Source organism: Dromiciops gliroides, chromosome X, assembly GCF_019393635.1.
Source record: "Dromiciops gliroides isolate mDroGli1 chromosome X, mDroGli1.pri, whole genome shotgun sequence".
Taxonomy (NCBI): Eukaryota; Metazoa; Chordata; class Mammalia; order Microbiotheria; family Microbiotheriidae; genus Dromiciops; species Dromiciops gliroides.
The window spans coordinates 2,777,503-2,802,044 of NC_057867.1; the positions used below are offsets into that span (position 1 = coordinate 2,777,503).

At 44.1% G+C, this 24,542-nt stretch overlaps 1 protein-coding gene across 4 annotated transcripts in view; it reads left to right on the forward strand.

Moving 5' to 3' along the window:
- Window positions 1-21,290, forward strand: part of DLG3 (discs large MAGUK scaffold protein 3) — an 82,904-nt gene extending 61,614 nt beyond the window's left edge. For 2 of the 4 annotated variants that reach the window (XM_043974004.1, XM_043974007.1), the window contains 10 exons: window positions 11,871-12,047; window positions 12,296-12,371; window positions 13,122-13,221; window positions 16,194-16,235; window positions 17,175-17,225; window positions 17,652-17,753; window positions 17,971-18,143; window positions 18,572-18,681; window positions 18,777-18,868; window positions 19,315-21,290. In XM_043974004.1, the coding sequence (XP_043829939.1) occupies window positions 11,871-12,047; window positions 12,296-12,371; window positions 13,122-13,221; window positions 16,194-16,235; window positions 17,175-17,225; window positions 17,652-17,753; window positions 17,971-18,143; window positions 18,572-18,681; window positions 18,777-18,868; window positions 19,315-19,421 (1,030 nt within the window). In that variant the 3' untranslated portion in view covers window positions 19,422-21,290. Of the gene's footprint in view, window positions 1-11,870; window positions 12,048-12,295; window positions 12,372-13,121; window positions 13,222-14,725; window positions 14,772-16,193; window positions 16,236-17,174; window positions 17,226-17,651; window positions 17,754-17,970; window positions 18,144-18,571; window positions 18,682-18,776; window positions 18,869-19,314 lie in introns of all 4 variants that reach the window. The other 2 variants (XM_043974005.1, XM_043974006.1) reach the window with 2 other exon arrangements.
- The last annotated feature ends 3,252 nt before the right edge of the window (window positions 21,291-24,542 follow it).

The window sequence follows — 24,542 nt, forward strand, 5'->3', positions numbered from 1 at the left end:
CACAACAACCCTGGGAAGTCAGTACTGTTATTATCCCCATTTTATGGTTGAGGAAACTAAAACCGATAGAGCTTAAGTGACTTACCCAGGGTCACACAGTTTGGAAGTATCTGAGACTGAATTTGAACACAGGACTTCTTAACTCTACTGTGCTACCAGCTATCTCATTGGGTTCTTTCAGTTCTGGAAACCCCCACTATCATCATTTCTTTATAATTTTCAGTTTCTTTTCTTCTTATTTTCTAAAGTTTTTTTCTTTATTTAGTATTTTATTTTTCTCCAATTACAAGTAAAAAACTATTTTTAACATCCATTTTTTAAACTTTGAGTTCCAAATTCTCTTCCTTTATCTGCCCCCCCTCCCTTTGAGAAGGCAAGCAATTTGATATAGGGTGTGTGTGTGTGTGTGTGTGTGTGTGTGTATAGTCATGCAAAACATTTCCGTATTACTCATGTTGTGAAAGAAAAGACCCTCCAAAAAACCCTCAAGAAAAATAAAGTAAAAAAAAATAGCTTCAATCTGTATCCAGACACCATTGGTTCTTTCTCTGGGGATGGATAGCATTCTTCATCATACGTCCTTCAGAGTTGTCTTGGATCATTGTATTGCTGAGAATAGCTAAGTCGTGCACAGCTGATCGCTTTGGATCAGCTCAGGTAAGTCTTGGCAGGTTTTTCTGAGACAATCCTGCTTACCATTTTTTATAGCACCACAGTATTCCATCATAATCACATACCAGAATTTGAATGGTTATTCCTTAATTGATTGGCATCCCCTCAATTGCCAGTTCTTTGCTACCAGAAAAAGCTGATAGAGATAAGGAAGGAAACTGCATATTGCTCAGAGGTACCAGAGAGAATGAATACTATCAGTGCTAAACAGATATGCACCAAATGGTACAGCATCCAGATTATTAGAGAAGTTAAGTGAGGAAGGAATCCTACCAAATTCTTTTTATGGGACAAATACAGTGCTGATACCTAAACCAGGAAGAACAAAAATAGAGAAAGAAAATTATAGACCAATCTCTCTAATGAATATGGATGCAAAAATTCTAAATAGAATAATAGCAAAGAGATCACAGCAATATATCACCAGAGTAATACACTGTGACCAGGTGGGATTTATACCAGGAATGCAGGACTGGTTCAATATTAGGAAAACTATCAGCATAATCGACCACATCAGTCTAACCAAAATCATATGATTATCTCAATAGATGCAGAGAAAGCTTTTGACTAAATACAGCTCCCATTCCTATTAAAACACTAGAGAGTATAGTAGTAAATGGAGCTTTCCTTAAATTGATAAACAGTATCTATCTTTGTTTTGTTTGTTTTGGGATTTTTGCTGCCCAGGGTCACACAGATAGTAAGTGTTAAGTGTCTGAGGTGGGATTTGAACTCAGGTCCTCCTGAATCCAGGGCTGGTGCTTTATCCACTGTACCACCTAGCTGCCCCAACAGTATCTGTCTTAAAGCACCAGCAAGCATTAGATGTAATGGGGATAGGTTAGAGGCATTCTCAATAAGATCAGGGTGAAACAAGGATGTCCATTATCACCACTATTATTCTATATTGTACTACAAATGTTAGCCTTGGCAATAAGAGAAGAAAAATAAATTGAAGGAATTAGAATAGGCAAGGAAGAAACAAAACTATCACTCTTTGCAGATGATATACTTAGAGAATCAACTAAAAAATTACTTGAAACAATTAACAACTTTAGCAAAGTTGCAGGATATAAAATAAACCCACATAAATCATGAGCATTTCTATATATGACCAACAAAATCCAGCAGCAAGAGATAGAAAGAGAAATTCCATTTAAAGTAACAGTAGACAATATAAAATACTTGGGAGTCTTACCTGCCAAGGCAAATCCAAGAACACAATTACAAAACACTTTTCACACAAATAAAATCAGATCTAAACAAATGGAAAAATACCAATTGCTTGTGGGTAAGGCTGTGCTAATATAATAAAAATTACAATTCTACCTAAATTATTTACTCAGTGCTATACAAAACTACCAAAAATTATTTCATAGAGCTAAAAAAATAATAACAAAATTCATCTGGAAGAACAAAAGGTCAAGAATATCAAGGGAATTAATGAAAAAAAAATGACTAGCTGTACCAGATCTGAAACTATATTCTAAAACAGCAACCATCAAGACTATTTGGAAGTATTTGGCTAGGAAATAGAGTGGTGGATCAGTGGAATAGGTTAGGCACACAAAACTCAGCACTAAGTGAATATAGCAATCTCCTGTTCGATAAACCCAAAGACTCTAGCATCTGGGATAAGAACTCACTATATGACAAAAACTGCTGGGAAAACTAGGAAGTAGTATGGCAGAAACTAGGCATAGACCAACATCTTACAACATACACCAAAGTCAAAATGGGTACAAGATCTAGACATAAAGGGTGATACAATAGGCAAATTAGAAAAGGAAGGAATAGTTTATTTGTCAGATCTATGGAGAGGGGAAGAATTAATGACCAAAGATGAGATAGAGAACATTATGAAATGCAAAATGGATCATTTTGGCGAAATTAAATTAAAAGATTTTGCACAAACAAAACCAATACAAAAAAGATTAGAAGGTAAGCAGAAAGATGGGAAACAATTTTTACAGAAGGAAAAGATGTGGAAAAATTGGAACACTAATGCATTGTTGGTGGAATTGTGAACTGATCCAACCATTCTGGAGAGCAACTTGGAACCATGCCCCAAAGGCATGTATACCCTTTGACCCAGCAATACCACTACTAGGCCTATATCCCAAAGAGATCATAAAAAAGGAAAAGGACCCACATGTACACAAATATTTATAGCTGCTCTTTCTGTGGTAGCAAAGAATTGGAAATTGAGGGAATGCCCAGCAATAGGGGAATGCCTGAACAAGTTGTGGCATATTGAATGTAATGGAATACTATTGTGCTGTAAGAAATGATAAACAGATGGATTTCAGAAAAACCTGGAAAGACTTAAGTGGACTGATGCTGAGTGAAATGAGCAGAACCAAGAGAACATTGGACACAGTATCATCAACATTTTGTAATGATAAACTGTGATATACTTAATTCTTCTCAGCAATACTGTGATCCAAGACAATGCCAAAAGACTCACGATGGAAAATGCTCTTGACATTTAGAAAAATAATCAAGCAGTCTGAATGCAAATGGAAGCATACTGTTTTCATTTTTGTTGTTGCTTTGTTGTTGTTTATTCTTGTAATTTTTTCCCTTTTGTTCTGCTTCTTCTCTTACAACATGACTAATGTGGAAATATGGTTAACATGATTGTAACGTATAACCTATATCAGATTGCTTGCTGGCCTCGGGAGGGGGGAAGGAAGGGAGGGTGGGAGAAAAATTTGGAATTCTAAATCTTACAAAAAAGGAATATTGAAAAATATCTTTATATGTAATTAGAAAAAATTAATAAGAAAATAATTTTTTTTTGGTGAGGCAATTGGGATTAAGTGACTTGCCCAGGGTCACACAACTAGTAAATATCAAGCGTTTGAGGCTGGATTTGAACTCAGGTCCTCTTGAATCCAGGGCTGGTGCTCCATCCACTGCACCACCTAGCTGCCCCAAGAAAATAAATTTTTTAAAAAAGAAAATAAAAAGTGCTATAATTATTTTTGTACCTATTCTTTTTGTACTTTTTCCTTTTTGTTTTTTATCTCTTTTTGGATACAGACCTAGTAGTGGTGTTGCTAGGTCAAAGAGTATGCATGGTTTTATAGGCCTTTGGGCATAGTTCCAAATTGCTCTACAGAATGAATCAGTTTACAACTCCACCAACAGTGCATTAATGTCTCACTTTTCCCACACACCCCCCCAGCATTTGTCATTGTCCTCTTCTATTAGCCAATCTAATAGGTATGAGGTAGTACCCAGAATTGTTTTGATTTGCATTTTCTCTAATAGTGAGAGTATTTTTTCATATAGCTGTAGATAGCTTTGATTACTTCATCTGAAAACTTCATATCTTTTGATAAGTTATCACTTGGGTCATGACTTATTTTTATAAATTTTACTCAGTTCTCTATATGTTTGAGAAATGATGCCTTTATCAGAGAAATTTGCTTCAAAATTTTTTTTCACAGTTAACTATTGCTAACTGTATTTCTCTATCCTGTTCCCTCCCCACCATTTATTCTATTCTCTCTTTCACCCTGTCCCTCCTTAAGTGTTTTGCTTTTGAGTACCCCTTCCCCCAGTCTGCCCTCCCTTCTATCACACTCCCCCCTTATCCCCTTCTCCTCTTACTTTCCTCCAGAATAAGAAATTTCTATACCCAATTGAGTGTGTACGTTATTCTTTCTGAGCCAATTCTGATGAGAATAAAGTTCACTCCCCCTCACCTTCCCCATCTTCCCAACTGTATAAGCTTTTTCTTGCTTCTTTTATGCGAGATAATTTACCCAATTCTACCTCTCCTTTCCCTTTCTCCCACTGCATTCCTCTCTTACCCCTTAATTTTATTTTAGATATTATCCCTTCATATTCAACTCCCACCTGTGCCCTCTGTCTATATATACTCCTTCCAGTGGTTCTAATGAGAAAGTTCTTATGAGTTACAAGTATTATCTTCCCATTTAGAGATGTAAACAGTTTAACCTTTTAAAATCCCTGTGATTTTCTTTTCCCATTTACCTTTTTATGATTCCCTCGAATCTTGCGTTTGAACGTCAGATTTTCTATTCAGTTCTGGTCTTTTCATCAAGAATGCCTGAAAGTCTTCTTTTTCATCAAATGGGCATTTTTGCTGGGTAGGTGATTCTTGGTTGTAATCCCAGTTCATTTGCCCTGTGGAATATCATACTCCAAGCCTTCTGATCCTTTAATGTGGAAGCTGCTAAATCTTGTGTAATCCTGACTGTGGCTCCATGGTACTTGAATTGCTTCCTTCTGGCTGCTTGCAGTATTTTCTCCTTGACCTGGAGCTCTGGAATTTGGCTATAATATCCCTAGGAGTTTTCCTTTTGGGATCTCTTTCAGGAGTTGATCAGTGAATTCTTTCCATTTCTATTTTATCCTCTGGTTCTAGAATATCAGGGCAGTTTTCCTTGACAGTTTCTTGGAAGATGGCCCATATTCGCAGATAGGTATGTATCCATGACAATTAGGAAAGACTTAACGTGAGCTGAGGCAGGGGTGTGGAGAGAGAGCAGTCCAGGCTTGAGGGACAGCTCCCCAACCAGCAGCCCCAGCCAGGAGCCTCAGCAGCTCCCTTCTGTCCTCCCCACTTGCTCCTAGTTCTTCTGTCCTTGGGGGCCCAGCAGAAAAATCAAAATAACTTGAAGATGGCTAACCTGTCTCCTCCAACCCCAGGCTTTTCTTTATTGTCACCTTGTTCCTTCAACCATTTCTTACTGGGGAACAGTTTCTACATTATCAAATTTGTAAAATTTTAAAAAATTGTCATGGCTCCCCACACTTTTTCTGAAACCAAATCATTTTTGACTATTTTGTTATAACACATCTTAAGGATAAAATAACAAAATCATGAAAATCATAAGTCCGTTTCATTCCCTGTCGTAAGCCATAGATTTGGGGACCTAACCCAACTTTCATTTTGTAAGTTCCACAGAAAGTGGCCGGGGTGGACTGGGGGTGGGGAATATGGGAAATTGAGTTCCCATTTGGAAGCTAGGATGTGCTAAATGCTGGGGACAGGAGTTGGGGAAAGGGATGGGACTGTTGCTCTCCTCCAAGCAGCAGTCTCAGCTGTCCAGCAACTCATGATTCCTTAACCCAACCTTGGGAACTTCCTTCACCCGTGATGGGGATGGGAGGCCACCAGAGAAACCTGGAGAACATCAGCACCTGGGCACTGAGTGGCAGGCCTTCATGTCCAGGGGAGGGGGAATGGGCTCTGGCCCCACCCAAAGGAGGATACACTGTACAGCCTAAATGCTTCCTGCCCAGCCCTTTTCTCCAGTTCCCTGAGTCAGTTCTGAGACTGGGAGGAGACAAGGTACCCAAACTAGCCGTCAGGCACAGCAGAAGGCAAGGGAAGGATTGGCGACCCATCACCCCAGGCCCACTGCCCACAAGTTGGCAATGTTATCTGGTGGTCTCATTATTGTTCACTTGGATTCAAACTTTGTTTGGGTCAAAATAAGTAGCTTTATGTGGGAGTTGTTCTTGAAAATAATCCAATAATTTTGACCATTGCTTTGTGGTGCCTTCCAGAGGGGGACCAACCTCCCAGCATAGAGCAAGATCTCAGGGCCCTCGTTATTGCCCATTTGGACCCAATTTCTGCCTTTTGCAATCTTCCTTGGGTTTCAAGGCCACCTCCAGGAAGGCTTTTCTGATTTCTCAAAAAGTTGTGCTTTTTGTTCTTTTGCTCTGCCCTAGTCATCAGGAAGCTCAGGGCTCAAAGTCTGCCTCAGTGTTTCTGTCTTAGTGGACCTGGGTGGGTCAACCTCTGTGAGCCTGTGCTTCCTCCTTTGTACCACAGGGCTCGTGCTAGGGCTGGCTCTTCCTCTACCACCCCCTGGCGGAAGTACCCTGGAATAATCGTATTGCTACCAGTACTGTGAGAATGGGAGCTCTGGGAGGGCACGGATGGTGTCTTAGCCAGTATGTCTCCCTGACTCTTTACTGAAAGTAGCCTAGTATGTAGTAAGGACTCCATGGATGCTTGCCGAGTGGAATTAACAACTGCCTGATCCCAGCTGAATCCAATGTTCCATCTGTCACCTCTGGGCATAGTACAGCACGTGGGCAGGGACCTCGGAGGCCACCATTTGGTCCAGCCCACCTCTGAAAAAAGACTCCTCTCCATGGCATCCCCAATGCATGGTCTTCCAGCTTCTGTTGCTGAGGGAGCTCACACCCCACCCTGAGACAGACTACTCACTCACCACCTGGCCCACCCCCAGGCTTCACGTCTGACGATCCCGGGTTCCTCAAATCCATCTTTATGTGGCATCATGTATTTGAGGTTCTTCCTGATCCTGATTTCCAGCCTCTCAGTGTCCAGCATCGAGAAGCAAGTGTGCCAGCTGGGGCAGCAGTGTTGCCCCCTCAGTCCTAGCAGTGACAGCCCAAGGTTGCCTTGGCTTTCTGGGTCAGTGTGTCATAGTGAACTCAGGTCATTTGAACCACCTGATCTTTGTCAAGCGACTCAATTTCTAGCCATGTCTCCCTTACTCCTGGCTTATTTTCACCTCCCAGAATCTTTGCTTCCTTTTAGGGCCAATGTAGCTGCCCCTTCTGGGAAGCCCTTTGTGATTTGCTCTTCCTCCTCAGTTAACCTTGTGTTTACTTACCTGTGGATGTGTTGTATCTTCACAGTAGACTACAAGCTTTTGAGATCCTTCATTTGTTTTCTAGCTCAAGTGCCAAACTGTTGTGATTGTTGTTCAGTCATGTCTTAACCCTTCGTGACCCCATTTGAGGTTTTCTTGGCAAAGATACTAGAGTAGCTTGCCCTTTCCTTCTCCAGCTCTTTTTACAGATGAAGAAACTGAGGTAAATGGGACGAAGTGACTTGCCCATGGTCACACAGTTAGTAAGTGTCTGAGGCTAGATTTAAACTCAGGTTTCCCTGACTGCAGGCCCAGCACACTATCCACTGTGCCACCTAGCTGCCCCCTTGCATGTACTAGGTGCTTAATTTTTTTTTTTTTTTTGGTGAGGCAATTGGGGTTAAGTGACTTGCCCAGGGTCACACAGCTAGTAAGTGTTAAATGTCTGAGGCCGGATTTGAACTCAGGTCCTCCTGACTCCAGGGCCGGTACTCTATCCACTGTGCCACCTAGCTATCCCCTTTGCATGTAGTAGGTGCTTAATTTTTTTGGTTTGTTGTATTAAATTGTTTTCTAGATCAAAGCTTCTTAAACTGTGGGCCACAATCCCATATGGGAGTCATGACAGATTGGGCAACAGAAGGTTATGTAGACCTATTTTCTATACCAATATACCTGAGGTTACGTAAAAATTTCTTGGGCAAGGGGCAGCTAGGTGGTACAGTGGCTAGAGCATCACCCCTGGAGTCAGGAAGACCCGAGTTCAGATCTGGCTTCAGATACTTGCTAGCTATGCGGCCTTGGGCACTTGCCCAAGTGACTTCACTTAATCCCAAATGCCGCCTCCAAAAAAAGATTAGAAAAAAAAATTTCATTGGCAAAAAGGGGGCTGTGAGTGGGAAAAGATTAAGAAGTCCTGTTCTAGATGGTGGCAAAGGATTGGCTTTTGTATTTTTTTCCATATTAAATTGCTTGAATGAGAGTTAATGCTGATGGGTTTTTTCTAGAAATAAGTTTCAGAGAAACCTAACTCAACAGGAAACTCCCACTCTTGGAATTCTGTTGGGTTTGTCATGGAAATGGCCATCGTGTTCAAACACTCACTCCTCTCCATCCCTGTGTAGACTCTTAGTTACTGTGATTATGACGCCAAATTTTAAACACAGATTAAAAAAAAAAAAGGTTACCCTAGATAATTGGGTCATTGGGCTGCCCACATCAGCCCATCTCCTTGTCATCTTGCGCCAAATGCAGCCCTAGGCCATGCTGACATTTGTATCGCACTGGAAAAAGTGGGAGTTGTTGCTATCTTCCTTCCTTCCTCCCTCCTCCCCCTTATTTCTTCCCTCCCTGTACATGTGGCAGCACTAGCACTGCCAAGTGAGAACAGCCCTGCCATCAAGCCTCGTCTGTGCTGCTTCTGTGTCTTAAGGGCTTTTCTCAGGGTAGTGAGACAGTGTTCCTAATTGGCTTATAATTTTGGAGATCTAAGTTATCAAGCTGAAGAACTTTCAAAGAAATAGATCTCCAGTCTCTGCCGTGTGGCGTTTCTGACCGTTGGCTGTTGTCACCGTCCTATCTTGTCTTTCTGTGCATGCTCATGCACGTACATGCGCACACAGTCAGTCACACTCGCCTTTAAAACCTCATGGACCTTTGTTCTGGGAAACATAGGCAACGCCTGTGACCACACCAGTTGTGCCACCCTATCTTCCATGGTCACACCACATAGAGTTCTTCAAGAATGAAGCTTCCTTGCTGCCACACTCGAACCCTGGATTACTCCCACCTTCACATTCTTCAGCCCTGCTCATGGACCATATGGACCAGGTCCATTACAAAATTTTTTTTTTTTAGTTAGAATAAGGTGGTAGTTTATTTAGGAGCAAGGGAAGGGAAGGGTAGGGGGAGGGAAACCATGAAAGAAATCCTTGGACTTTCATGGGGAGATTGGCATAAAGCACATGGCTCAGAGGTACCCTCCCCATTATAAATTTTTAACAATTAATTTATTTTTCAATTATTCCCCAAATGGCTTTCTATCATACTATTCAACACAGTGGCTGTTCGAAATCTGTTTTCTCCTCAGGTGTCCCACAGCAACTCCTCCCCTCACCCTTTCTGCCAGGCACCTCACCTCATACTTCACTGAAAAAGTAGAGGTTATTCTGCAAGGAAAAAGAAGCCATTCTCTACTTTTTCTTTCACGTACTTCTGATTTCATCTCCCCATGATTTCCTCTTTCATTTCAGTCTCCAATGAAGAGGCAGCCACCTTTCCTTGTTCAAGCCAGTCACTCTCCATGTGCTCACAGTCCCATGTCTTCCTGTCTTCAGCAGATCACCCCCACTGTCTAATCTTCAGTCTCTCTCTATCTACTGGTGCTTTCTCTGCTAATTACAAACATGTTCCATTCTTCTCCAGCCTTAACTGGATCTTACCCTCCTCACTAGCTTGTCAGCTTATCCTTTCTCTTTCCCTTTTCATCCAAAGTCCTTGAAAAAGCTGCCTGTGCTCTGTTCTTCCACTTCCTCTGTCAACCTTCTACAGTCTGGCTTCTGACCTCATCATTCCAGAAAAACTGCTCTCTCCGAGGGCAGGTAGGTGATGCAGTGGATAAAGTACCAGCCCTAGATTCAGGAGGACCTGAATTCAAATCTGACCTCAGACACTTGACACTATCTGCGTGACCTTGGGCAAGTCACTTAACCCTCATTGCCCTGCCAAAAAAAAACAAAAAACTGCTCTCTCCAAAGTTCTCAGTGATCTCTTATTTGTGAAATCCCTTTGTCACTACTCCTTCCTGACTTCTCTGCAGCTTTTGACAGTCAATGATGAGGTCTTTTGGGGTATTTCCTCTTCTATATCTTTTTGTGACGCTCCTATTCATTCTCCATTGCTAGATTTTCATCCAAGCCCACTTAACCATGAGTCTCTTTTTTTATCACTCTCTCACTTGGTGATCTCATCAGCTTCCATGAGTTCCATTATTATCTCTATGCAAAGGATTTCCTAGATCTTTCTATCCAGCCTCAGTCTCTCTCCTGAGTTCTGGTCCCTCGATTGCCAGCTGCTCAGCAGCAAGAGATAGAAAGAGAAATTCCATTTAAAGTAACAGTAGACAGTGTAAAATACTTGGCAGCCTACCTGCCAAGACAAACCCAGGAACTCTATGAACACAATTACAAAACACTTTTCACACAAATCAAATCAGATCTAAGTAATTGGAAAAAAATATCAGTTGCTCATGGATAGGTCGATGGCCATCCTTTTCAGACATCTGGAAGTGGACGTCCTTTGAACTTCTGAAAATCAACATCTTCAATATTATCTTTACTTTCTGAACTCTCTTATCCAAAGTGAAGTCTTCTGTTTGGCATTCAAGGCCCTTCTTCACTCTCCCTCCCCCCATCTCTTTGCACTGGTTGTTCCCCATACATGGAAGGTTCTCACCTCTACCTGTTAGAATCGCTGGATTCCTTCAGACTCAGCTCAAATCTGACTTACTTCAGGAAGCCTTTCCTGAGCCCTCCCCCACCAGCTGGCATGCTTTATCTTTCTGTTTGGTGTGTGTGTGTGTGTGTGTGTGTGTGTGTGTGTGTGTGTGTGGTCTCCTTGAGGGCAGAGGCCATTAATGCCGGACACCTGATTAAGTGCTTGATAAATGCATGTGGATTGATTGCTTTCACATGTCTCTCCTGTGGGAGCCATTGACTTCGAGTTTGAATGGTCTGCTTTTTGTTCCTGAACACACAGTATGTTTTTTCCTGCTTTCCCTTCTCTGTTATCTGCAATGTCAAAAACAAGTGTTGGATAGGGGATGGGGACTCTTCAGGTAAACTCTGAGTAATAGGGGCAGCTAGGTGGCACAGTGGATAAAGCACTGGCCCTGGATTCAGGAGGACCTGAGTTCAAATCCGGCCTCAGATACTTGACACTAGCTGTGTGACCCTGGGCAAGTCACTTAACCCTCACTGCCCTGCAAAAAACCAAAACAAATAAAGTCTGAGTAATGTAGGCTGTATCACAGTCTCTGCTAAAAGGGGCACTTTAGGGCACCAACTATATTGGTTCAGAATCTTCTATCTCCTTCAAAGATGAGTTCTGAGTTCCAAGTTGCACTCACCTCTACCTCATCCTCTGCTTTTGCATCCTCTGACACTGTCTCGACAATGCTTCCTCACTTTTATGGATAAGCCTTGTTTTACCCCAAACTAGATTACAAGCTCTTTGAGGGCAGGGACTATGTTTTGTGCTACAGTGACTGTCACAAGGCCTCACACATTGTAAGTTTGGGGTAACTGTTTGGGTGCAAAGCACACAGCTCCCAGGAGAGGTGAGATCTTAGCCTTAACGAGAAGTTCACACAAAAGGAGGGCTGCTTTTCCCTTCTTTCCTAGGGTATTTATGGAAATGCCTGGGCACAGCCCAGGGGAAGGGGCTGCTAGGTGAAGTGACTCCTCTGATGACGAGACTGCAAAGAGGACAGAGGTTCCCTCCCAATGCCTTTTGTGTGGCTCTTGAACATGATGGGTAGTTGCTGCTCATCAGGTAAGGGAGTTTTTCTTCTCTCACTGTGTCTTCCAGGGCTTTGTTTGATTATGACCGGACCCGGGACAGCTGTCTTCCAAGCCAGGGGCTCAGCTTCTCTTATGGTGACATTCTGCATGTCATTAATGCTTCTGATGATGAGTGGTGGCAGGCCAGGCTGGTCACCCCGCATGGAGAGAGTGAACAAATTGGTGTGATCCCTAGCAAGAAGAGGTGAGTATAATAGGACGCTATGTATGTGAGGAGCCCCTGTCTTTCTTTAGGGTTGGGATAAAATCCAGGACTTCAGTAGTATGCTTTGGACTTTGTTCCAGCCCAGATTGTCCCTATGCTCCATCTCAGCTTCCTTTGGGCACAGAGCACCTTTAGGAGAGGCCACACATAATTGACAAGAATCTGAGACACCTCTAAATGCAGGCATGCCAGGCAATAACCAGGACTTCTCTCTGACCTCCAAACAGGGTGGAAAAGAAGGAACGAGCCAGATTAAAAACTGTGAAGTTCCACGCCAGGACAGGGATGATTGAGGCTAACAGGGTAAGTGTGGTGCCGAGTCTTGTCTGAGGCGTGGGAGAACAGGGGCATGCCTCTAAGGTGGCCACCTCTGCCCTTGGAACGGCACTGGCTGATCTTCCAGAAAGGCAAAGAATGGGTTGGAGTGGCCAAGGCCAACGTGGATTGTTCGCCTTCCTTCAGCCTGGGCAGATGGTTCTTGGTGTTGCAACAGCCTAGAAGCCAGGATGCCTGTGGGCTGACTAAAAAGTTAGGGACAAGAAGCTTCAGCAGCTCCCAGTCTTTCAGGGTTCCTGGACAGAGGCGGTTCCCAGGACACACCACTCCTCCCTGGTGCAAGGGCCTCGGCAGCGAGCTGATCAAAATGATCAAATGAGGCATGAGGGGCCCTCTCCGTTCACCCCTTTTCTCCTCCAAGCTTCACAGAGCAGAGAACTCCCGGAGCAGGAGAGGAAGGGCCTGGAGGAGCTGCCTCCATCTCTGTAAGTGGCACTTTAGAGCAGCAGCCCAGGAGGAGGCCACCTTTGTTCTGTAGGAAGCACCAGTGAGTGCTGGGAGTTTGGACTAGGGAGCTGGAACCTCTTCCCATCCATCCCTTGAACACATAAGTCTTCTCTTCCATCAGTCTTCATTGATCTCCTAGAATCCATGTGTGAGAAATTGTCCTTGACCCAACTCCTCGTTGTCTTCATTTTAATTTTCCTTGCATGCTTTAAAATCCATTGTTCTGTTTTTTTTTCTGTCCTTCCCCGCCATCTTCATGTTCTTTCACAGTCGATCAAAACGAAACGTAAAAAGAGTTTTCGCCTCTCTCGAAAGTTTCCATTTTACAAGAGCAAAGAGAACGTGACCCAGGAAAACAACGGCCAGGAACGTAAGTAGCAGCTGAGTAGGGAGAGCAAACCATCTAGCACGCTGGTGTCTTCTTTTCTTTCCCTCCTTCCTTTTTTAAGAAGACCGGAGAAGGCCAGGGGTAGGTGCCTGTGTGCGGGGTGGTCAGCTGGCTCCTCGACAAGGTGAATGGCAAGGGCTCTGAAGCACTGGGTTCTGTCTGCAGCGACCACATTGTAAAGTGTGCTAAATGGAGAAGAGTCACTTGTTCCCCCAGCTTCTTCCCCTCGTCCTTTCTTCCCTCTCTCATCCAGGACTACCTTGTTTTTCTATAGAGATGTCTCATCTACTCCATTTATCCTCCTTTTACTGAGGAAGAGACTCAGGGTCACAGAGCTGGGCTTGAGGCCAGGTCCTCTGCCTCCCCTGCCACCAGCCAGAATTCCACATATACTCAGAGTGTGCACATGACCCTTCTCTGGTGAGGTCAGGGGACGTCTTTTTTATGGCACTTTCTTGTTTCTTTAGCTGACATTAAGGGGAAATGTTACCCATCTGTTCCAATAAAGAGCAACAAATTAGGGGCTGTAAGAAGAGGCCCCGAACCAGGCTCAAATAGGCCGGGGCTGCTGTTTAAAGCCTGTTGTGTGGCACACCTCAGGAGGAGATTGTGCTAACCCTAACCTGAAACCCTAAGTCAGACTGGCCCAGTGGGGCTCTCCTGGCTTATGGGAATAGGCAAGAGATTGCAGCTTTTGTGACTGATGCTTAGGGGCAGTTCTTTCCCACACCAATATGATGCGCTCTTGTGGTTTGTATGAGGAGCTGCTGTTAGGGGACGTGGCCTTGACCTGTGGGGACAAAGGTACACCACTCTAGATAGAAGTTACGTGTTTCCATTCCTGTGTTTTGAAATTTGGAGCGCTCTCTGGGACAGCAGAGCCCCAAAATTGTAGGGGAAGATCTTGGCCAGAATCCTGCTCTAACATGGCTCCCATTCTGCAGAGTTGTTCAGCGAGTACGGAGCCCAGCCTGGCAAGATTGCCATGCGTCTGTGTGTTCAGAGCCCTTCCTTAGCAGGAGGACTTTGGGAGCTGCCCGGTGCCTACTCTTTAGGGGCTGGGCTTATCCTTTGGGCCCCATCCATCATAAGGCAGCCATTGGAGGTCATTTGCAAAGTGGTGGAAAGACTCGAAAGATGGCTTTGGCCAGAACGCGTCACTGCTAGGTGCTTGCTCCCGGGTGTAATGGTCGTTCTGCCTGTTCCCCTGAGCTTTCAGAGACCTGCCCAAGGCTTCCAAGGTGCCGCTGGCCAGGGCCCAGCAGAAGAGCTTTTCTTCTGGCCGTTGGTCCTCTAGCAGTGAATTTGCAAGTGAGAAGCCAGATCTCTCTCTTGACCCCAGAGATGCTGTTTCTGCTCTTGGCATGGTTCAGGACACCCGGCACTAATGCTCACTGGCTTCTGTATTCTTCCTCCCCCTCCCTCTCTTCTCTCTCCAATCTCTTCCTCCTTTCTCTTTTTATTTCCTTGCTGTCTGTGAAATCAGGACTTCCCTGGGTTAAGTGACGATTATTATGGAGCAAAGAATCTGAGTAAGTCAAACTTACACCCTATTCACTTTCCATTTCTGGTGGCATGAAGCACAGGGGCGGGGGTGGGGGTGGGAAAATTGTCTGTACAACTGCTGTCTCTAGAGAAGGTGCCAATGGTCCTGGACACAACAGGGCCCTAACAACAGGCCACCATTCTGAGCCCCAGGTGGGAGTCTTAGAAGTGAGTGAGGGTCAAGAACTCTGTCTAGTGGTCAAGACCCAGCTTCTTCCTCTCATGCTCAGGAGCCTTGATGCTAGTTGGTGGAATGTATTCTTCCAGGGCAGAGCAGTTATTAGCTTGGGGGGAAAGAGCACTCATTGATTGCCTAGACACCAGTGGACAGAGAGCCCTAAAGGGTTTGTACCATACAGTGACTGTGCCAAACTGCGATGGGTGTGTGTGTGTGTGTGTGTGTGTGTGCGCGCGCATGTATATGTGTGTGGACCCTGGCAGCATCTGAGGACCAGCTGTTTGGGGTGTTGGCTCTTGGGAAGGTAATGACCTCTCAATTGTGGAAAGCAGTCCTAGAGTAGGAATGCAAAGAGCAAGTGATGGGATGACCAGGTGGCAGTGCCAGTGGTGTTTGCTGAGATCAGTCAGGAAATAGGGGGCAGAAGCAGACAAACCGAGTGGGTCCACTTACTGAAAACTTCCCATGTCATGTCCTTGGGACCATGGGCTCTACCAGGGCAGCACTTTGAGGGAGTTGGCGGGGGAGGCCACAGCATTCCACAGAACAGTGTTGTCTTGGCTGCAACAAGCTGTTTGCCCAGCCTCTTTCTTTGGTCTGTTTGTGTCTCATCTTCATGTGCGCACACTGGTGGAAGGGGAGACAAGGGTGTTTGTACCAAATTAAAACTGATTTCTGGCTTCTCTGCTCTAGCTTTCATCTCTTACACCCCAAGCTGCCCAGTCCACTGAGTGTCCCTGTTTGTCCATTCATGTCATACATAACATGTTCATCTGTCTTGTGGTGGGAGACAAAGATTATACTCTTCCCCCTCCCTTCCCCTCCCCTCCTGCCAAGGATCCTATCAGCATTTATTTAGACTGTTAGCACTGCAGGAGCGGGGTGACAAAAAGCCAGAGGGAAGAAACTTTCAAGTAGTCTTGGGCCGGAACCCTTCTGAACCAGGGCTCAGGGAAGCAAGCGTCCTGGCTCGCTCTCCCTCTCTCCAGCTCTCTGTCCAGCCCTCACAGATTTGTGTTAGAAAGAAAATGTCTGGAAGCCATGCTCAGTAATTAGACGATGGTATTCTCCTTGGCTCTTGCCTCCAGAGGCCCCGTCTATTCCTCCCCTCCCTCTCTCCAAGCTGCCTTTGCTCCCACCTCAGCGTCTTGTCTCCCAGAGCACTTGAGTTTTGTGACCAACCTCTCAATGGCATGTTCTGAATTGGAGTCTCTTTCTTGTTGGCTTGCAGAGGGCGTGACATCCAACACCAGTGACAGCGAAAGCAGTTCCAGTAAGTGTGTGTCTTTCCCATGTCTCGTGGCTTCATCTGCCATTCTAACCATTCTCACTCCTCTGGTGCATGGCTATTGCTTCTGGTCAGATAGGTGTGACCCTGAGCGCTCCCATTTGAAATCTTGGAGATGCTGTGGCCAATTCCCCTTGTGGGGGTTAGGGTTAGGAAGGGGTTTGAGTGCGAGCCAGGCAGACTCGTTGGGCGTCCATGGTTGGCAGCTGGGGCCATGTGGTAGGTTGATGTTGGTGACACATTGAGGTCTCAAATGAATTCCATTCAGCAAACGTTTCTTAAACACTTCCTGTAGACAGAGCAGCAGGCATTTGAAACCATCCCTTAGGAACTTCAAGAAGCTTAAGCAAAAGGGGGCGCTACCCAGTTCTGGTTTCAAAGGGAAGGAACAATCACAACTTTGCCCGGAATTGCTTCTCAAGGAGATGTGGCCCTAGATTTTCTCTCCATAGTGGGTGGTTCTCTTTACAACTCAGCCTCCTTGGAGGGAGGTAGAGGTGTAAGGCCTGGGCCTTTGGAGGCTAGGGAGAAGCCATCCTCCTCCTGACACACAAACCAGCCAGCGGTGATCCAGGGGACTTGAGCACAATATCCCCATTGCATGGAAGTATAGGGAGGACTACCGTGGAGGAGGGTACCAGAGCAGGAGCCTGCATTGTGGCCTTCTGGCCCCAAAGTATGGGGAGGTTGTGACCCAAGGAGGTGAGGGTGCCACAGCTGCCTCAGTTCCTCTCTTCTGCAGTGAGGGATTAGGTCCACACACTTGGGAAGAGCTTCCCATCTCCGCAGGAGCCCGGCTGGTCACTGTTTCCAGAAAAGACAGGAATCACTGCTTCAGATGCCTTTGATCCCCAAAGTCGTTTTCTGGTCCCAGTTGGGAGGCAGTTACTAAATACAACTAATCATCTTTCCTTTTTGTTACAGAAGGACAGGAGGACACAATTTTATCCTATGAGCCAGTGACACGGCAAGAAAGTAAGCCCTTTGTGCATGGTAGCCCTAGTGGGGAGCTGAAGGAAGGGCCCAGGGGAGCAGGAAGCACTACTTTGCACCATTATTTGGCAAAGGCCATTCTGCCTTGGCCTTTCATGCCCCTCACTGCTCACGATAAGAAAGGTTGGTCTGAGTGGGGCTCGTGGAGAGAGCGCTCTGGGTCTCATCTTCCCTTTCACAGCCGTTCAGCACCACCTCTTCTTCAGTTCTTGGGACCTTGTTCAACTGCTGAGCCCGTTGTAGAGGTACTCCTGCCACCTCAAGCCTCCCCTGAGAAAAGGGGCTTTGCTAGGCCTGGAAGTAGATCTTAGAGTTCAGTTCACTCTGTTCTGAATCATGATTGACCCTAGTTTGGGCGGGGAGCCCTCCTGACAAGGCACTTATCTTGTGTATCTGCATTCTCTCTAGTTCACTATGCAAGGCCAGTGATCATCCTGGGCCCCATGAAGGACCGAGTCAATGATGACCTGATTTCTGAGTTCCCACATAAATTTGGATCCTGTGTACCACGTAAGTAAGAGCCCAGGACAGTTTTGGACTATCCATCACTTGGGACTCCAGAGCCTAAACTGGGTTGTGTCCTGTTGGTGTAGTGGGAAGAGCCGTGGGTTTGAAGTCAAAACCCTTTCTTCTCTCTGGGCCTCATTTCCTCCTCTTCAAATGAGGGTGTAAGACTATAGGCTCTAGGGGCCAGCCAGCCTGTCCTAAATTGGTGTTCCTCTTGTAGATACCACTCGGCCTCGAAGAGAAAATGAGGTGGACGGTCAAGACTATCACTTTGTGGTGTCCCGGGAGCAGATGGAAAAGGACATCCAGGAAAACAAATTCATAGAAGCGGGACAGTTCAATGACAATCTCTATGGCACCAGCATCCAGTCAGTGCGAGCAGTGGCAGAGAGGGTGAGAGAGGCCCACTTGGCTCTGCTTTGACAAAGGCTACTTCTGGCCTCTCTCTCACCCGGAAATTTGAGGGAGAGAGCTCAAGACTCTTGTTGTCAGGAAACAGAAATATTGGTTGGACTTAAGTGCCTGTTTATGGGGCCAGTGCTGATGGCAGCAAGGCAGAGGGGGACACTGGGAATGAGACAGACACAAATAGGGCAAGGGTTACACATGCACAAAAGAGGAGGACTTACTTGAAGAATCATTTTCTGGTTCCTCACTAGGTCTAGATTGTTACCGGGGAGGCTTATTACCACCTCTGGCCACAGCAGCTCAGCTGTCGATTTGATTTTTCTTCTTCCTCAAGGTTGGGGTCCAAGGGCTAATCTTAGCCCAGGGTCCTTGGCAAAGGTTCACAGCTCCCCATTGTCCCATTTCTCCCCCAGGGGAAGCACTGCATCTTAGATGTGTCTGGCAATGCTATCAAGCGGCTCCAGCAAGCCCAACTTTACCCTGTTGCTGTTTTTATCAAGCCCAAGTCTGTGGAAGCCCTTGTGTAAGTGGTCTTAGATTGGGGGCGGGGGGGGGGGGGAGAAAGGCTAGACTTCCCTTTTCTTCTGCTGTGAAATATAAAGCGTACCTGTCTGACAGGGAAATGAACCGAAGACAGACGTATGAACAAGCAAACAAGATCTTTGACAAGGCCATGAAACTTGAGCAGGAGTTTGGCGAGTACTTCACAGGTGAGACGACTTGCTAATCAAAGGAACCAAGCTTTGGGTTGAAAAGTTTGTTTCCTCTGATGCTCAAACCCATTAGCCATCCACGGGGATCATTTTAGGGCTCTCTTCAAGGCTGTCAAATCAGGGTCACAACCTGTTGGCCACAAAATAACTGAGGCCCTGGGTGGGGCCTCTAGAGTATGGGGTCAAATGCTGCCCTTGGATATAAAAAAGATTCCATCTTGATTTTCACTAACCTCTAACTGAAATTGAGCATTTCCTTCAATTATTTAAAAACATTATTCTAAGAAGGAAGAGGTTTATGGGCACGATGTCACAAAGATGGTGAAGAAACCCTCCCACCCCCTTTCAGTCAATCCCCAGCCTCACTTGCAGACTATCCTTGGGAAGTGGGGGAGGTTGTGTCCCAATATGGGACACAGTGATAACTGTTCTCTTCTCTTTAGCCATTGTACAGGGTGACTCACTGGAAGAAATTTATAACAAAATCAAACAAATTATCGAGGACCAGTCTGGGCACTACATTTGGGTCCCATCCCCTGAAAAACTCTGAAGACCATCACCTCCCCATGCCTCCTCCCCACCCTTCCCCCAAACCATTTTCTTGTGAGCAGAACCCCAAGCCCCCTCCTTCCTCCTCCTTCCTGTCCCTCCGGGGAGAACAAATGACTACTGTTCCCGTCCCCTTTTTTAGATCTGTTGCAAAATTGAGTTTTCTAGTCCTGTTTCTTTTTGTTGGGATGATGTCATCTCGCTCATCACGTGACTGTGCCCATTCCTGCATGGACCTTCCTCGGAGCAGCTCAGGCGCCACTCCATCAGTCATTGTTTTTTCTTTACAAACCGAGCAGCAGAGAAGAAGGCTGATGGATTGTCAATAGACTCAGGACAGAAAACCTGGACTTTGAAATGGGCTGCACATGACAACGAGCTCCCAGGGCATTTCTCCTACATCTGTGTCACTGTCTTGAAGCTCTGAACAGTGCGATGTAAATGGCAACTGAAAGCATCTTATTTATATGTATATGTAATTTATATAAAATATATAGAAATTATGATATATATATATATATATGATACACCTATATATATATATATATATGTACGTACACACACACGCACACACACACACACACAGCTGGACTAGAAAAGCCTTTAGGGACTTTACTGATGGTACTGAAGGATCTTTGAACTTTCTGCCACCAAAGTGGCAGGAAAGTGATAGAAAATGGTACGAAATGTGGTGGATGCCACATCTGCTCATCCATCCTCCTGAGAGCTGAGCTTTGTTTGCTGTCTGTTTTCCACAGGCAGGGGGTGGGGTCAGCCTCCCTAGTACATTGCACAGTGTCTGCCACCCCACCGGACTTGTTTGCATGGAGGTTTCCTTTCGTTTGTTTTAAGCTGCTCTAAAACCAAAACCACATTGTGCTACTTGCCGTGTGTCCGCCTTTTCATGATTTCGGATGTCACCTTTGCTAACTGAGCATCTCGTTGTATGATGTCGTGAGGGTTTTTCTAAGTAGCTCAGACCTGGTCATTCGAAGGCCAGGCCCAATATTTAGCTGCCAAGGCCACAGAGAGCTCCCATAGGATGCTGGGGGTGAGAGAGCCGATACCAGAACAGGGAGCTGTTCTTTCCCTTCTGTACTTAGGAGCTGAAAGGTTCCGCACTCCACTAACTGAGTGCTCTCTCCAGCTGCCTTTATTCCACCTCACCAGCAGCTGGTTAGCTTACTTTGGGAGGAAAGTAGATTCAAATTGGGCACATTGGAGTTGCGGAGCTACTTATGTGTAATAGTGAGAAATCAAACATCCCTGCTTTTCCCCAGGGCATATGCCCACAAATGCCGGCAACGGCAGCAACAGCAGCAGAAGCCCTTTCCTGATAGGCCTGACCAGAGCAAAACAAAAAGCACAGACAGGGCTCTATCCCTCTTCTCCCCCTGAAGGCCACGTGCCTGGCAAAGGTAGGTAACCTTGCCATGTCTCACTCTTACCCACTGTGGACTGGTGATACAGGGAAGAACGTGGGAGTGTCTGGGCCCCAGAGCTGGTGCACTGCACCCACTTACTTTCCTGGCCCACGGCAGCTGGAGCACTGTAAAATACTCCCCTACCCCAGTACTTAAGACAGGAACTCCTAGCCAAACTTTGGAAACCTATTAAACTGTAATTCTACCAGCAACATAGACTAGCTGTCCAAAGCTGGGGCGCCAGGGAAAAGGAAAAGCAGCTTTGCCTGGGCACTGCACTAGGGCCAGGGAAGGGAGGGGCTTCCTCGCTGTGACCTAAACTGAATTTTCTGGACAGAGCTCACTCCCTCCCAGAGACGAAAGGCAAAGACTAAAAGTAACCTTGACACTAGTTGGTTTACCACTGTTCCTTCCAAGGAGACGTATATTTTTTAATAAACAATAGTTGGCAATGAATTGTGTGGCTCAGAGACCTTCTTGGGAAAAGCTGAGTTTGTTTCAAATGCTTCAGCTGGCGTGTTTCTTTCACAGATGTGGGAAGAACGAAGAAGTGGTGACTTGTGAAGCAAAAAAGGGATAAGGGTTGCTAATAACATTGAGGGTTATTCCTGACCCTGCACTGGACACAGTCTATTCTGGTGTTCTATAAAACCTAGGTGGGGGGGGGAGGGGTCACCATAGAGAATGAAAAAAGAACAATATTTGGGCATACCACATGGAAGTTCTGGAAAGAAAAGCTAGATGAATTATAAAAAGCTTTAGACTAATACTCCTCTCAGAATTAAATTGAGCAACGAAATCAAATATATACGTAAGTATGTATTCAAATATAGATAGCTATCTCTCTCTATATCTTATCCAGATCTGTCTCTATCTCATCTATATGGAGAGCTACGTATCTATCATTTCTCTATCTCTTATCTATATGTATCTCTATCATCTCTCTATATCTATCATCTGTTTCCAGCTCCTTTATATATAACTATATCTCTACCATCTCTAGATATCTATCTGTGTCCATATTTATCTCTATATAGCTATCTCTATCTCATCTCCCTAGATCTATATTTCTCTTATCTCTTTCTCTGTCATCTATCTCTCTAGATATTGCTGTTTCTACCTCTCTTAATCTCGATTATCTATCAGCCATCATATATTTCCATCACCTCTATCTCATCTATCTCTATCCTCTAGCTCCATCTTTCATCTATCTCTGTATTTCTTATGTATTTATATCACTATCTCATCTCTACATCTCTCTACATATCTATCTCTATCATCTTATCTCCATCTCATCTCTATCTCTTAATTCTCTCTCTTATCTAGTTATCTCTATCATCTATATATCTCCATACCTGTATATAATCTGTCCTCTATCTCTAGCTCATCTCTATCTCTATCATCTTTCTTATCTATCTCCACCATCTGTGTCTTTCTTAACTATCTTATCTGTGTGTCTTTCCTATCTCTATCCTCTATCTCTTTATCTAGCTATCTATATCCCTCTCTATATATCTATCTATATTATGTCTGTATCTCCATCTCTCTTAACTATCTCTGTATCTCTATCATCTATCTTCTCTCGTCTCTCTAATGTGTGTGTGTGTATATATATATATCATCTATCTCATCTCTATATCATCTATCTCTGACTCTCTTAACTATCCACATATATCTCTCTATATCTCTAACTCATCTATATGTCATCTATCTGTATCCATCTTTATCTTTTATCTATTTTCCTCTATCTGTATTACCATCTCTATATCTCCATCTCTACTGTCTATATGAATAAAATGTTGGAGATTTGGCTGACATTGGAGACTCTGAATGGGAGTGCTTAAAGGGTGCCTATTTCTCAATATTCTGTGGTACCTTTACAAAAATGGATCATACACTTGGGTCTAAACGTGTAGAAAGGTAGGTAGAATAAACATCCTTCACAGACCATAACACAAAATAGTAAGGAATAGAAGAAATAGGAGCAAAAAATGTAAGCCTAAACTGAGACTAAGTAATGGCATCCTGAATGAGTGAGTAAAAGAATAAACCATTGAAACAATTATGTCAAAAATAATACAGACCAAAACTTATGGAACACATCTAAAGCAATCGGTCCTCAAGAAAATTTCTCAAAACTTGAAATATTAATAAAAGGGGAAAAAAGGATCAATGATCTGAGTAGTGAACCATATGATCTAGAAAATTTGCAAGCTTATATGAAGGAAGGAAGTGAAAATACAAAACTGATAAAACTAAGAACTTGAAAAGATACTAAATTGATAAACCATAAAGAAAAGGGGGGGAATATTCATCAGAAAATTCTATATGCAATTATATGCCACCAAACCTCAGAATCCAAATTAATGAGCACGTTACCCAAACTAACAAAACAAAAAGTAGAGAGCTTAACCCAATCTCAGGAAAAAACACCCTAGATTTTTATTTGTTTGTTTGTTTATTTATTTATTTATTTGTTTGTTTTTAGTGAGGCAATTGGGGTTAAGTGACTTGCCCAGGGTCACACAGCTAGTAAGTGTCTGAGGCCAGATTTGAACTCAGGTACTCCTGACTCCAGGGCCGGTGCTCTATCCACTGCGCCACCTAGCTGCCTCTAACACCCTAGATTTGCAAATGAATGCTTATTAAACATGTATGAGCTATTAATGCAAGTGCTACCAAAAAGAACCACATACTCTACAGGCAGCCTCTTGAGCCAGGGGGAAGCAAAACAGAGAAACAGAACTGCAGATTAATTTCACTTATGAATCCAGATGCAAAAAAAGAAATCTTAAGGAAACCATAGAAATACACCCTGAAAATAATTCGCCATGACCAAATCAAAGATAGTTCAATTTAGAAAAACAATATAATTGACCATGTAAACAAGAAATGGGCCAAACCCCACAATTATTTCAGTAGATGCAGAAAACACCTTTGACCCCAAATACCTCCAAATATTTATGGTAAGAGCCCTAAAAAAACCCCAGGTATGGCAGGGCTCTAACATGATCAAAAACATTTAAAATTAGAAGACAGCATTGTTTGAGGAGAAACAGTAGAAGCCTTTCAAATGTAGAGTAAAGTAAGGAAATTCACATTTGAAATAATTCTAGAAGTGCAAGCTATAGTAATAAAAGAGTAAAAGTAAAGGTATAAACACTGACAAAGAAAAGAGAAAACCATCCTCAGCTACAGATGACACGAAGGTGTACTTACAAAACCTCAATCCATGAAGAATTCAGATCATGTCTTCAGTAAGGTGGCAAAATAATGAATGTTTCTATATAGTACTAACAGACCTCAGGGTGTGAGAAATGCCATACAAAATACATAAACTCTCTGGGAATTGATGGAGTCTACTGAGACCCGTGTAAGATTTACATGGAAAACTACAGAAATAAAGGAAAGGGGGACAAATCATGAGAGAGAAGTATTCAGCGCTCATGACTGCATCATAGCAATATAATTATAATGACAACGCCCCTTAATTTATAGCTCTAGTGTTTCAACAAATTGCCTAGGGGATTTTTAAAAAGGCATAGATATAACAATTTCTTTTGGAAGAACCAAAAGTCTAGAAGCCCATTGAAAAGTGTGAATGAAGTTGGCACAACATAACTGAAATTCAAATTCAATCATGAATGAAAGTCATTCTAATTGGTACTGTTTAAAAAACAAACCAGAAGTAGACTAGG